Here is a 13,836-nt window from a genome sequence, read left to right as displayed (position 1 = left end):
CCCCGTGTCCCCGTCACCCACCTGTGTCCCTGTCACCCACCCTTGTCCCGTGCCCCCGTGTCCCTGTCACCCCCCGTGTCCCTGTCACCCGCTCGTGTCCCTGTCACCCGCCTGTGTCCCCGTCCTCCTCCGTGGCCCTGTCACCCCCCGTGTCCCCGTCACCCCCCGTGTCCCTGCCACCCGTCCGTGTCCCTGTCACCCCCCTTGTCCCGTCCCCCCGTCCCCCCGGGGAGCTCCGTGCCCGCCCCATGCGCGTTCCCGTGTCCTGCCCACGCGCGCGGGACCCGCGGGGCCGCGCCCGCCCCGCCCACGCCCCGTCCCGCGCTCCCATTGGCTGCTTCGTAGCAAGCCCCGCGCCGCCATTGGCTGGAGCCGCCCCCGGCCCCGCCCCCGCCGCCCCGGCCCCGCGCGGGACCCGCAGAGCCCGCGGGCGGGAGGGCCCGACCCGCCGGGACCGGCACCGGAACCGGCACCGAGAGCCGCGAACCGGGCACTGACAGCCGGGAACCGGCACCGGGAACCGAGAGCCAGGCACCGGGAACCGGGCACCGTGAGCCGGGCATCGGCACCGGGCACCGGCACCGGGAACCGGGCACTGAGAGCCAGGAACCGGCACCGAGAACCGGGCGCTGAGAGCCGGGAATTGGCACCGGGAATTGGACACTGAGAGCCGGAGACCGGCACCCGAACCGGGCGCTGAGAGCCGGGAACTGGCACCGGGAACCGACACCGGACATCGGACACCGGAACAGCCACCGGGCATCGAAGACCGAACACCGGACATCATCACCGGGCATCGGCACCGGCATCTGAGACCGGGCTGCGGCTGCGGGGCCCCGCCGGGCGGGGAGAGGAGCGGGGGGAAGCGGGACCCTCCGCCCGGCCCCGCCCCGTCCCGCCCCGCCCCGCCCCGCCCCGTCCCGTCCCGCCGGGGGCACCGGAGCAGCCCCGGTCCCGGTCCCGGTCCCAGCCGCTCTCCCCGAGGCAGGCTGCAGGTAAGGGCCGGTTTCCCCGGTACCTCCCGGTACCCCGCAGTTCCTCCCGGTTCCTCTCATCTTCCCCGGTCCGTGGGGGCGGGGGCGCTCGGTACCGGCCCGTTTCGTGCTTGCACTGCGGGGCGAAGCCTCTCGTCCCCCATCCCGGGAATCATCCGTGTGTGTCCCCCGTCCCCGGTGTCACCGGGCCGCACCCAGCCCCCGGGAGAGGAGGGTTTGGGGAGCCGCGAGGGGCGGGAGCTGCGGGCGGGCAGGGCCCGGAGCTGCTCGCGGCAGCCCCTGGACGTGCCTCGGCTTTCCAGGTGGATAAAACACGGGGAAAAGGCGATTTCCCCCCAAATCCAGGGGCTGGAAAGAGCGCTGGATAACGGGAGCTGGGGGAGGCACCGGAGCCGCCCCCGCGGGGCTGTCCCGGCCCCACGTGCCCGGTGCCCCATGGCAGCCCTTGGCCCTGCGCTCCGAGGATGAAATCCCTCGATTCCTGGAAAGACGAATCCCTTTGGAGAGGTCAGATCCCTCCCGGGGCAGGAGCTGGGTGTAAAACCAACTGTGACTCATCTTCCCCTGCAGGGGGAGGGTTTTGGGCCATGCTGGGCCATCCTTCGCTGACCTCAGGCCCAGTTCTGGACCCGAATTGTCCCCTGGAGTTTTTCTCCGTCCCAGAGCGACTTTGTCCTGCCGATCCCGGGGCAGGAAGCATGTGATGCGCCCTGGCCCCCGCCGCGGCCGGACAGACGGACGGATGGTGGTTTGGCCTCAGTTTCCCCTCTCCCAGCCTCTGTTTTCTACTTCCCCATAAGTCTCCGTCTGCTCCAAGCGAAGGAGAAAGGAAGTTGCTGCCAGAGAGAGCAGCTTGATGGCAGCTGGAGAAAGAAAAGGAGGAAATGGAAGGCGAGACAGATGCTCCAAAATAACCCCCCTTTCCTCCTCCTCCTCCTCCCTGTAAAATAACCCCCTTCCTCCTCCTCTTCCTCCCTTTTCTCCATAAAATCTCCTTTTCTTCCTCATCCTCCTGCTCTTCCTCCTCCTCTCCATTAAATAACCCCCCTCTTCCTCCTCCTTCTCTCCTTAAAATAACCTCAATTCCTCCTCCTCCTCCTCCTCCTCCTCCTCCTCCTCCTCCTCTCCAGTTTGGCAGCTGCCTCCCCCGCGGGGCACAGTAATCCTCGGGGGAGTTCCTCGGTGCCACAGCGGGTCCCCAGCTCAGCCCTGGGTTCTCCCGGTCCGTGTGGAGCTCCCCTGGATGCGATGCCAGGATCCCATTCCCACGGGAAGCTCCGCCGGGGATTCCCCGCCCGTGCCCGGGCTTGGCCCCGCCGTTGCCCCTCGGAAGGGCCGCTCGGCTCCTTGCACAGACACGTTGGGGCTGCCAGGGCGGATCAGACAAAACCAAAAACCCTTCTCCTCGCCACGGGCGCATCTGCAGCCCCAGCGAGGGGAGATTTGGGGATGGGGGAGCTCAGATCCCGGTGCCAGGGGACAGCGCTGGGGACAGAGCCAGCCGCTGCCCCGCGGCTCTCCCGCTCCCTCCGCAGCCACGGATTCACCCCAGGAAAGGAAAACCTCGGGCCAGGTGTTTACTCAGCGGCTTCTTCCTGGCCTCGCCCCGCTGGGCACACACGCGCCCGGGCCGGCATCTCCGGCTGCTCTGTGCGCCCATGGCAACCCGCGAGGGCCGGCACGCGTCCTTCCTCCCGCTCCTCCTCCTCGGCCCTCCCGGCGCTGGTAACGGGCCCCGGAGCTGGGGGGGACGGGCTGGGGCTCTCCGGTTACTGCCCGGCGCTCCTGCCGTCCAGGAGGGTTTAATTAATTTATAGGGCTTGGAAAGCGATGCCGGGGGATGGAGAGTGGAGCAGCGGGGTCCCCTCCACCCGCTCGGGGTTCGGGGGGCTGGGAATGCTGGGGTGCAGAGCGGGGGTGATTCCCAAAACAGGGCAGGGAGCAGCGTGTGGCATGGAGGGAAGTCCAGGGAGATCGCGGTTATTCGATGTTTGTCCTGTTGGGAAACGTGTTTCTGTGTTGGAGGAATCCGAGTTACTGCGGTGGGAGGGTGGAGGAGGGAGAGGAGGAGGAGGAAGAGGAGGCAGAGGTGCCTCTGCTCTGAGCTGGAGCTTTGCCTCCCCCTCTGCGCTGCTCCATGAATTATTGAAGCGCTTTTCCTTTCCTGCATGAAATATTCACCCGCAGCCCAGGGAACTGGGGGGAGCCCGCGGTGGGAGCCAGGTGAGAGGGACAGGCAGGGAGAGGGGCCTTTGGGGCAGTGAAGATGATAACTGGGACGATGCCACTGCTGGGTTTGTCACTGTTCACAAAGGAGCTCCGGACGGGCTCACCTGGCAGCTCTGCTGCGCTGCCACCGGGGCCGGGTGGCCGCAGGGTGACAGGGTCTTGTCTTCCCCCTCAGCTTTCACTGATTCTCGTGCCCCCGGTGGCGTGGGAGGGTTTTTTGGGGAAACCAGGTCAGAGCTGGGTGTTGGGTGAGGTGCAACCCCAGCGGGGCAAACCCCAAACCGGAGATGGGCACAGCTCGTGTCTGTCCCCAGGGAACCACGTCTGTCCCCTCTGTGCCTCATCCAGGACTCACAACACCGCTCGGGGCTGCAAGACTCCCCCAGAAAGCTCCAAAATGGGTGCAAACCCTCCGAGGAAGTGCTGTACCTGTCCCCAAAGCCACGGCTGGGACCGCACTCTTCCGGAGCAGGGAGGAGCTCGGCGGCAGCAGCGCTGGGCTGCTCCCGTTCGGAAGGAGAAGAAACTCTTTTTTAGGGCGGTTTCATTAAAAAAGAAGAAGGGGGTGGGGGGGAGCCCAAGCCCTGAGCTGGGCTGGAAACTGCAGCGACAGGAAGGAAGTGCAGTGGGTTATTTCGGGCTGCATTGGCTGCTCGGGGCAAGGCTCGGCTCCTCTGTGCGCTGATAGCAGCCCCTCGTGAACAATGGGGTCGTGGGGCCCTTCCCGGCAGGAAAAAGGCTCAAACGGCTCATTCCGGTGAGATCTCCCGCTGCTGCTGACTCAGCAGGTCCTGCCGGGCCGGCTCTGGTGCGGAGGGTCCGGGGGAACCGTCCCGAGCAGCGGGAGCCAGCAGGAGGTGAGCCTGGATTTCCTCGGGGCTTGCAGGGAGCAGCCTGGAAAACCATCCCTGGGCACTGGAGAGGGAGCTGGTTGCATTTCTGGGGTCCCCATACCCGCCCATAGCACTTTTGGGGTCCCTAGACCCCCCCCCATTAATGCTTGGTGCCTCAGTTTCCCCCCGGAGCGATGCTGCGGGCAGGGGAGGGCTGTGAGCAGCCGGGAGTTGTTTGGTGCAGGGAGCAGAGGGTTGCTCCATTATTCCAGCTGGCATTTGGGAGCCGTGGGCAGCTCGCAGGACTTGGCACTTCCTATTTTTCATGTGCTCTGCAGGCGGAGTCTGCGCTCGCTTTCTGGCTGTGGTCACCGAGGCAGGGCTGGGGTGTGGGAATTCCTATTTATCCAGGCACCGTTCCCAGGGCACCCCACAGCCCCGCAGGGGGAAATTCCAGGCTGTCAACACCTCGGCAAAGCCCTGCTCCTTCCGGACAGGATGCCTGGCATGGCTGGAGCGAGGGCCGAGCTCACCGAGCTGCCCCTGCCCATCCTGCCCTTCCCTCCCTCCCTGGCAGCTCCTCCTGGATGGGAATTCCACCAGCCTGACCTGGAGCTGCTGTCACCAGGCTCTGCCTTGTCATTTTTGTCTTATGAAGTGTGAGAGCCTCAGCTCAAGGCTCAGGCTGACAAAAATCAGCGTTTTCCCATCGTAGGAAATACTTCCAAACCTCAGTGTTGTTCCTGAGGGCTGTAAATAACCCTGCAGCTCTGTTATTGCTCCTGGAATTCTCATCCCCACGGAGCCCTGGCTGCCCTCAGGTTTGGGAGCTGATGGGAGATGCTCAGGGAGTTGGGGCTCAGCATTTTTCACTGTCCCAGGTGCTCCAAGCCCATCCAGCCTGGCCTTGGGATCCAGGGGCAGCCCCAGCAGCTCTGGGCACCTGTGCCAGGGCCTCAGCTCCCTGCCAGGGAACAATTCCTGCCCAGCATCAAATCTCAGCCTGCTCCCTGTCCACGAGTGATTTATCTCCATCCATCCTTCAGGTGAAATTCTGTCCCCTCCAGGCTGATCCCTCCCCTGTCCATGTGCAGCTCCTGCAGCAGCAGCAGCTCCCAGCTCTGCCCATCCATCCCTCCTGTTTTCCTGCTGCTCTCCCCTCCCCGTGATTTGTGGCTCTGCGGTTTCCCAGGCCAGGATTGGTCTGCAGGGTCGGGTTTTAATCGCTCACAGCAGGGTGGAAAGCCGTGCTCTGCCCCAGGTGATGGATTTGCTCCCGCCGGGATGTGGGAGTCGGGCTCTAGGTGAGGTTCCTGTCTGGGTGAATTATTCCCTCCACAGGAGGCCGGGGCAGCAGCAGAACAAGCCCGAGCCTGTGTGGGTGTTGCAGGGTGAGCAGTGCCAGGGGAAGGAGCTCCCACAGCGCTGCTGGGTGCTGCAAACCGGCTGTGCCGCCCCGGCCGCGGCCAGCACCGCGGTGCATGTGGCACGGGGCATCGGGGGTGACTCAGCTGCCACCTGGGCTGTCCCCAGCTCACCCTGCAGGAAATGAGTCAGGTTTGAAGGAAGGAAAAATATTAAAAGGATGGGGCAAGAGTCCTGTGGTGTCGGGCAGAGCAGGGACACCGGAATGGAGGGACACGGGCGGTGCTCAGGTAGGGACACCTCGCTGCACAGAGCTTGGGGACAGGAGGGTGGGGACACCCTGTAGCTGATCCCACCAGCCAAACCTGGGGGGTGAGCTCAGCTCCCACCTGCCCTGGCACCCAGGAGCTCCCTCAGTCTCCCCGCTGCCTGGAGATTCTCTTTCTCCTGCCACAGATCTGCGTGGGGAGGTGAGGAATGGCAGAATCCTGGAAGGGTTTGGGTGGGAAGGGACCTGAAGCTCATCCAGCTCCAGCCCTGCCAGGCCAGGGACACTCCAGCAGCCCAGGTGAGGTGGGGGTGGATGCAGAGCAGGGACTGACCCGTGTGTGCCCCTTCCCCGCAGAGATGGACACCTTCAGCACCAAGAACTTGGCCCTGCAGGCCCAGAAGAAGCTCCTGAGCAAAATGGCCACCAAGACCATCGCCAACGCCTTCATCGACGACACCAGCAGCGAGATCCTGGACGAGCTGTACCGGGCCACCAAGGAGTACACCCACAACCGCAAAGAGGCGCAGAAGATCATCAAGAACCTCATCAAGATCGTGATGAAGCTGGGGGTGCTGTACCGCAACGGGCAGTTCAGCCCCGAGGAGCTGCTGCTCATGGAGCGCTTCCGCAAGAAGGTTCACACGCTGGCCATGACGGCCGTCAGCTTCCACCAGATAGACTTCACCTTCGACCGCAGGGTCATGTCCGGCGTGCTGACCGAGTGCCGGGACCTGCTGCACCAGGCGGTCAACGGGCACCTGACGGCCAAGTCCCACTCGCGCATCAACCACGTCTTCAACCACTTTGCGGACTACGAGTTCCTGTCGGCGCTGTACGGCCCGGCCGAGCCCTACCGCACCCACCTCAAGAGGATCTGCGAGGGGGTCAACAAGATGCTGGAGGAGGAGAGCATCTGAGTGCCCAGGGGGCTCCTGGCAGCCGGGCTCTGCTGCTGCTGTCCCTCCTGCCCCTCTGCAGCGCTCACTCGTGTTCTCCTCGTTCCTCCAAGAGACTGAACCTCTTGACTTTGTCTGCTCCTCGCCCAGGGTCTGCAAACCCCTCCCTGTGCTCTCCTGGGCCCCTCTGTACAGTTTGATTTTCTTTTTGCCCACCAAGTGCCTTTAGCTCAGAGTCCAAGGGTTTGGACTCTTTGCCTTGAACTCTGCTGTAACCTCTGGGGGGAAACTGAACCAAAGACTTGCAGTGTGAAGCACCTCTGAGGTGTCTCTGAGCAGCTGGGACGGTGTTGGGGTTAAACTCTGAGACTCCCTGGAGCGTTGTGGAACTCCCTGGATTCCTCCCAGCAGCTCCACAACGTGGTGGGAGCGAATCACGGCCCAGACTTGTGCTGCCTCGGGCAGGAAGGTGCTGCTGCGTGTCCTCAAAGACAAGTCCTGAGAGCAGGAGATCCCTGCTCTGCTGGGGGAGCTGGGGGAGCTGCTCCTTCCCTGGATCCCAGCACACCCAGCTCCCTCCTGGCAGCTCCAGCGCTGTCCTTGGTGGTGACCCAAAGCTCCCCTGGGATTTCATCCCTTTTCCCTGCCCCTGACTGAGTGATGTTCATTTTTAGCAAACTCTGTAGCCCTGATGAGTTATTTAAATAAACTCACCTGTGTGGCCTGGGAGCTCTGTGAGGTTGTTCCAGCAGTGGTGACAGTGACAAAATGAGCCCTGGGGGCTGCTGGCTTTGCTGTCCCCCAGGTGCTGGTGGCTCTCCATGGCCTGGGGTTTGTGCTCTCTGTCCCCTGGCATTGCTGCTGGTTGTGCTGTCCCTGCTCGATGGCCCAGCAGCTCCTGGAGCTGCATGGACAGGGGGAAAGGCTTCCCACTGCCAGAGGGCAGGGATGGATTTGGGACACTGGGAAGGGATTGTTCCCTGGGAGGGTGGCACAGGGTGCCCCATCCCTGCGAGTGTCCAAAGCCAGGCTGGACACTGGGGGTTGGGACAGTGGGAGGTGTCCCTGCCCACGCAAAGGTGGGGCTGGATGGGCTTTAAGGGCTCTCCAAACCCAAACCATTCCATGATTCTGAGAGATCCTGCTCCCAGCAGACACCCACGCTCCTCTGGGAGCTCCTCTGCACCCCCACATCCCCTCCCTGCCCAAAAGTAGAGCTCTGGGAGCAGGGGCTGCTCTGGCAGGGATGCTGAGCTCGGCTCTGAGCACTGGAAATTCCCCTTTTGGCATCCCAGAGCCTCCCCTGGCCTCATCTCCGTGACCTCCTGGTGCCTCCTGCTCCCTGGAAGGCTCCAGGCTCCTGCTCTGCACCCCTGGCACTGAGAACTCCCATCTCACAGGATGAAATAAAAGACACAAAGGCCCCTCTCTGCCTTTTCACAGGCCTGGCTGCAGCTGTCAGGATCTCTGTGTGACACAGCCTGGGCACTCAGGGGGGTGTGAACAGCAGGAGCCCACGAGGTGCTGCTCCCTCAGGGGCTTTGGGAAGAGCTCCTGTCCCCCCTGGGCTGGTGTGTCCCTGTTGGGATGTGCTGGACAGGAACCAGAGCTGGGGATCCCAGGCAGGTGTGGTGGGATGGGGCTGAGGGATGACCAGAAATTCTTTGTTGTTCCCAAGGTGTGTGTCCATAGCAGCTGGAATGCCCTCCCTGAACCCCCAAATTCCCATGGGACACCTCAGCTCCTCCTGGCCAAGCAGCAACAAAGGAGAGGGGAGGAGGGACAGAGCAGAGCAGTTTCAGGCCAGAGCATTGATGCATTTCTTTATTTGTGCTGTATTTACACAGGAAAGGAATTGCACATTCCCTCTTATTACTTCTGGATAAGAAAAACATCACTTTTTCTGTAGGTATAAAATAGTCCCGTGGTTGTGCTGAGATGTGGAAGTGCTGCCTGGATTGATTCCTGATTGTGTCAGAATAAGCTGCTCTGCCTTCCCCCATCCAAGCTATCCCAGCCCAGCCCCACACTGGCCATGGAATCAGAGCTCTGGCCAACCCTCCCTCCCTCCCCCTAAATTAATTATTTCCTCCTGTCACGCTGGTGGAGAGAGAAATCCCACCTCCCCTCTGAGACTGCAGAGTTAACAGGTTCCCTTTAGCAAGCCCTGCTTAAGTCCAGCCCCTTATCTCCCTGCACTGCTGCTCCAGCAGGCAGATAAGGAGCCTGTGCAGGGAGCTCTGCCCTGCTCAGCCCAGCAGGAGGGGGCACAGGGGGTCTGGGGGCTCCCCAGCTCCCTGCCCCTCTGACCCCAGGCAGCACAAACCCAGCTCACACCTCCCAGCCCCACTCACGTCGGTCCCCAGCACATTTCAGTATGGAAAACATAAAAGGTTCGGCCAACCAAAAGAAAAGCCCTGCAGGTGACCAGGAAATCCTTCCCTGCCACGCTGGCCTGGGCTCACAGCTCGTCCCGGGAGGGTTTTGCTGCAATCACGAGTTTGGAGAGCTCGAAGCGGAACTTGCCTTCCCTGTGAGACACTGCAGGGACAGAGAGAGGAAAGCCCAGGATCAGCAGATGGAAAAGCAGGAACAAAACAGCCTCACTGGGCCCTTTCCAGGGTGTCAGGCACTGCTCTTCCCCTCTGAGGGCAGAAATTCCCCCTCACCCTCGGAATTTAACTGGGATGGGACCACAAAACCCGGTGGGTTGAGGGCTCTGTCCCCCAGCTCCACGGCACTGTCACCAGTATCTGAGTTTGAACTGGTCCCTGGCCTGTCCCCAGCCCAGCCCCTCTCTCACAGCTCCCTCAGGCACAGACCTGTTGTTTCAGTGATCTCAAATTCTTCCTGCTTCAAGGGGATGTCGCTCAGGGCGCCCGCGGCTGCCTGGGACTGCAACAGGAAGGAAGGGCTGTGAGAGGCTGAGGCAATCCAACAAGTCACAGAACTCAAACCAAACAACAGCACTCTGAAAATGAACGGGTGTCTGATCTATGTGCAGTGACAGAATTAAGTGCACAAAGGAAATCTGAAGGAAAATCTCCGTCTGTTTTTGTATTTCCTGTTAAACCACGGAATTGTGTCCTTGGGGGGAGTGAAAGCCTCACCCCTGGAAACGGGGAAAGGGAAGAATGAGCCAGACAAAAACACCAGGAGAGGTTTGATTTGCTTTGTCACATGCAGTTTGCTGAGGCAATCCAAGACTCCCTTTGTGCCTTTGGAGCCCCCTCCCAGCAAATCCCAGAGACTGAGGGCAGGAACACAAAGGAGCAGGCTGCCCACCTGCAGCCCCCTCCTGCCCGCCACCAGCCTCTAATTAGGGACACGATGGAGCACATTTCATGGCACAGATGTCTAATAAATGTTTTCCATGTCTAATTCATGTTTTATAGCAGCCTCCCACACTCCTGCTTCCCTGGGATCAGCTGGGACTTACATAAGCCATGGCATACTCAATCTTGGCTCCTTTCACTTCAGCTTTAAACTGGGTAAAGAAGAGATAAGACTTCCCTTGAGGCCTGAAAGGAGAAAGCAGAGCCTTTGTGAGCAGCACAGAGGGTGGAGGTGCAGAGGAGTGAAGGATTCCTGGCTCCCCTCCCTCCCCCCACAGCCACCTCGGGATCTCTTGGAGCTTTTGTGCAGAGCTGGGGGAGAGGGGAACACAGAATTTATAAACCAGCAGCTGCACCAAAAGCCCCCAGAGCCACAAAATCCCTGGGAGAGGAACCCCCCCTGCAAGATGCAAACCCAGGGAGGAAGCAGGGTCCTTGTCCCTGCCCCACAGGCACAGCACACACCTCCAGATGGAGCAGGAGAAGAGCCCGCTGTCCTCGCTCACTCCGACGTTCATCTGCCATTGCTGCACGGGAACAGCCGGGATCAGAGCAGGGAAAAGCTCCCAGGGCAGGATCAGAGCAGGGAAAAGCTCCCAGGGCAGGATCAGGGCAGGATCAGAGCAGGGAAAAGCTCCCAGGGCAATCCCTCCCCTCCACCTGCAGCGGGAGCCCCAGAACAGCCCAACCCACCCCAGCACCCGCTGGTGGCCCCCAGTGCTCCCTCCCGGCCACAGCCACCACTGTGCTGTCACACAGAGTCCCTTTTAGGATGGGAGAGGAGCAGATTCCAGCAGAATTCCCAGGGCTCACCTCGTTTGTGCCGCCCTGGGCCGAGTAGGTGAAGGAGCAGCTGAAATCGCCCTGCCAGAGAGAGAACAGGAGCAGCCCCACTTAATATCAGCTTTTCTTCCACAGAATCCAGGAAATGCTCAGGCTGGAAAAGCCCTCACAGGCCATCAAACCCAGCACTGCCGAGGCCACCACTGTCCCCTGTCCCCAGGTGCCACATCCACGTGGCTTTAAATCCCTCTGGGGATGGGGACTCCACCAGTGCCAGTGTGCCAGGGCCTGACCTCCCTTTCCATGAAGAATCTTCCCCAATATCCAGCCTGGGGTGAGGACTCCTGTCCCAGGCCCAAGGACCCCCAGCCCCCTCTGCACTGGGGCCTTTCCCTGAGCCCCCTCCCATGAGCATCCTTCTTCCTCTGAGACCCCTCTCCATGCCCCTGGGGTACCCCATCCCTTTGGGAACCCCCCCTTCTCCTGGGGGGGTCTTATCCAGGGCAGGTCCCCATCCTCGGGGGTCTCCTCGCTGCACACACTGTCCCACCTCGGGGACCTGCTCTCTTTGGGGACCCCCTTCTGCTGGAGAGCCCCACCTGGGGGCTGCTTCCCCTCGATGATCCCCTCCTTGAGTACCGCTGTTCTCCCTGGGATCCGCTGCCTTTAGAGCCCCCCCTTGCCTTGGAGACCCCCGGAATCCCCCCGGAATCCCCCCGGGGTCCCCCCGGCTTTGTCCCCCCCTTTGGGGACCCCTTTCTCCCTGGGGACCCCCCCACCCGCTCGCCCCGCCCTCCTTCGCGTTCAGCCAATCCCCGCAGCAGGATTTATGAGTGACGCGAGGCGCAGCCAATCAGCGAGTGGCGCGTACCCTCTCCCCTCCCGCCCCGTCCCTCCCGGCCGCTCACCAGGCTCCGGGAGAAGGAGTGAACCTCCCCGCCGGGCCGCACGTCGAACTCAGCCGTGCTCGGGGTCGCGCCCGGTGCTGTGCCCGGTCCCGCGGCCGCCAGGGCCGCCAGGAACAGCAGGGCCGTGGGCACCAGCGTGGCCCACACGCACCGGCAGCTCCTCCCGCTGGGCGCCGCCATCTTGGAGAGGAAGCGCGGCTATGGCGGCCGGCAGGGGCCAGCGCGGGCCGAACGCACCGCCGCCATGTTGGGTGTGGGCAGGAGCCCGGGCAGGCCCAACCTGAGGGACGTGGGGACACCAAGGGACAACAGGACAAGGGGCTGAGGGACAGAGGGCACGGGGATCCTCGGGACAAGAGGCGCTGTGTCAGGATCCAGTAGCTCTCGTTGCGCTTGCCCGTCTGGGCCGTGTTGTAGCCCACGACCAGCGTGGGTCACTTTCTGCTGGCCCCGTGGGCGAGTGAAGATCCCCGGGGGCAGCAGAGCCGGGGCCAGGTCCCAGTGCCAGGGCTGGTCCCGATTCCCTGCGCAAGGGGCTCACCAAAGGCTGCCCTGCCTCAGGTCACCCTCAAAACAGAGACAGGGCCTGAGCGTGGAATTGGAAATTGCAGCTGCTGGGAGCAGGAAAATCCTGGATTGGAGGGCAGGGGAGACACAGAAAGCTGTGCCAGCTCTGAGAGGGCTGCAGGAGAAGCAGGAGAAGCCTTCCCTGTGTCCATCCAGCTGTGATTTCACCAAAATCCCTCCCAGAGGATTCTCCAAGATCGATTTACACCCTTTGGGCAGCACCGACACACCCAGAGCCCTCGCTTTCCTTGGACACCCCGCTCCTGTTTTGGGGATTTCTGATCACTCCAGTTATTCTGGGGTGCTGCTGCATGGCCAGGACAGACAGCAAATGCCTGAGACCCCCCCAGGCACCCAAATTTCCACTGACGTGGCTTTCCCAGAGCCAGAGCTGTGCTTGCACCTTTATCCCACCCCCTCTGGGAATGGAGATGCCGGGAAGTTTTCCATCCGAGCATCTTTCAGGGCAAGGAGTGACTTTTCTGAGCTAATTTTGTAGCTTGAGGAGTGATTTTGTTTTATAAATAAGTCCTCAAGAACATCTGTTCTCCCTCCACACCATCCACCTAAAAATAAAGCCCCACAGGGTGGGTTTTGGGAGAGAAATGCTTCCCAAGCCACTCTCCAGTCCCAAATTCTTGAGGAAGAGTTGTTGTTGCTTGGTTTCCCTAGCACCTGCTGCTTCCTCTGCCATTACCACTCAGGAAATTAACTCAGCTTCATCCTCCAGCTGCAAACCCTGCACCCAGAGCCCCCCTGCTCCCTGCTCCCATCACCTTTCCCGCAGGACAGTGGGGTTGGAGCCTCTCCCATCATTTGTGTTTCAATCCCCACAGATTGTTCCCTATGGAAATCTCCAGGGAGATTTCCCAGCTCGTTCCTCTCGGGTTCTCAATCCCCAACCCCTTTTTAGGGTGCCAAACAATCCTGCAGCAAGCTGGGGGATCAGAGGAGCCAACAGCTCTGCAAACTCTCCTAGACAAGAGTGTTTGAGACATTTTAGGAAACACTCGACTTTTCGGGGACAGGAAAAAGCAGTTTAAATTAAGCCTAAAAATTAAATTAGGGGAAGCACAGAAACAAACCCTGCAAAAATGAAGCTTCTTACCCTCCAGCAGCACCCACCCAGCTGCGAGGGCTGCAGGGTGCTCTTGCAGACACATCTCAGAGAGGTGCAGCTTCCTCCACCTGTCCCTCCTTCCACCCCTCTGACCTCAGAACTCACAGCTGAAGCGCTTTATAGCAGCTAAACCACAATGAATCATGATATAAAAGCATTAATTCAGGCTTCTAATTAATTTTCTAAAGAAACTGTAATACACTCCCAAAAATCTGCTGCTTCCACCCTGTGGAGCATCTCTCATGAACCAGGTGAGCAGGACTTTGTCTGAATCTCTCTTTGCATTTCCAGATGTTCACAGGAATTATTTACTGAGGTCCCGCCTTTCCATAGGAAATAAACCAGATCTGGAGCTGTGTTGAAAACAACTCTTCACTTTTACACTCTTTCTTTTCCAACAGCTTCACTTTTTGGGGGGTTTTACCTCTCCAGCTGGTCAGCCGCAGATCCCAGCACAGTGACAGGGATGTTCTGTTCCAGCTGGTCCGTGACAGGGAGCCGGGGGAGACGCTGCACTGGGAATCCTCATCCCCA

At 61.1% G+C, this 13,836-nt stretch overlaps 2 protein-coding genes across 4 annotated transcripts; one reads left to right on the top strand and one right to left on the bottom strand.

The window, feature by feature from the left end:
- The first annotated feature begins 914 nt into the window (after positions 1–914).
- Positions 915–7,324, top strand: TNFAIP8L1 (TNF alpha induced protein 8 like 1). 3 transcript variants are annotated; one of them, XM_033082494.1, is made up of 2 exons: positions 915–995; positions 6,048–7,324. In XM_033082494.1, exon 2 carries the CDS (start codon positions 6,050–6,052, stop codon positions 6,608–6,610), a length of 561 nt encoding a protein of 186 aa, XP_032938385.1. In that variant the 5' UTR covers positions 915–995; positions 6,048–6,049; the 3' UTR covers positions 6,611–7,324. The 3 variants fall into 3 exon arrangements, with proteins under 3 accessions (XP_032938385.1, XP_032938384.1, XP_032938386.1); XM_033082493.2 differs by lacking the exon at positions 915–995 and adding an exon at positions 2,528–3,218; XM_033082495.1 differs by lacking the exon at positions 915–995 and adding an exon at positions 3,243–4,081.
- A 1,541-nt stretch (positions 7,325–8,865) lies between these two features.
- MYDGF (myeloid derived growth factor) lies at positions 8,866–11,810 on the bottom strand. The gene is made up of 6 exons (XM_033082209.1): positions 11,616–11,810; positions 10,738–10,788; positions 10,390–10,451; positions 10,029–10,110; positions 9,412–9,484; positions 8,866–9,130 (listed from the first exon to the last, which is right to left on the bottom strand). The coding sequence occupies exons 1-6, from the start codon at positions 11,793–11,795 to the stop codon at positions 9,051–9,053; spliced, it is 528 nt and encodes a 175-aa protein (XP_032938100.1). The 5' UTR covers positions 11,796–11,810; the 3' UTR covers positions 8,866–9,050.
- Between the last annotated feature and the right edge of the window lie 2,026 nt (positions 11,811–13,836).

Source organism: Catharus ustulatus, chromosome 29 (assembly GCF_009819885.2).
Source record: "Catharus ustulatus isolate bCatUst1 chromosome 29, bCatUst1.pri.v2, whole genome shotgun sequence".
Classification (NCBI taxonomy): domain Eukaryota; kingdom Metazoa; phylum Chordata; class Aves; order Passeriformes; family Turdidae; genus Catharus; species Catharus ustulatus.
The sequence above is the reverse complement of the archived record's forward strand: the minus strand, read 5'-3'. Positions and strand labels throughout refer to the sequence as shown.

What these genes read in the sequence shown, in the direction of transcription:
- TNFAIP8L1 (XM_033082493.2), top strand. Translation starts at nt 3,164, where the DNA reads ATGAAATATTCACCCGCAGCCCAGGGAACTGGGGGGAGCCCGCGGTGG. An exon ending in GAGCCCGCGGTGGGAGCCAG is followed by an intron (nt 3,219 to 6,047) that starts GTGAGAGGGACA and finishes CCTTCCCCGCAG; the next exon opens with AGATGGACACCTTCAGCACC.
- MYDGF (XM_033082209.1), bottom strand. Translation starts at nt 11,795, where the DNA reads ATGGCGGCGCCCAGCGGGAGGAGCTGCCGGTGCGTGTGGGCCACGCTG. An exon ending in ACTCCTTCTCCCGGAGCCTG is followed by an intron (nt 10,789 to 11,615) that starts GTGAGCGGCCGG and finishes TCTCTCTGGCAG; the next exon opens with GGCGATTTCAGCTGCTCCTT. An exon ending in TGAGATCACTGAAACAACAG is followed by an intron (nt 9,131 to 9,411) that starts GTCTGTGCCTGA and finishes CTGTCCCTGCAG; the next exon opens with TGTCTCACAGGGAAGGCAAG.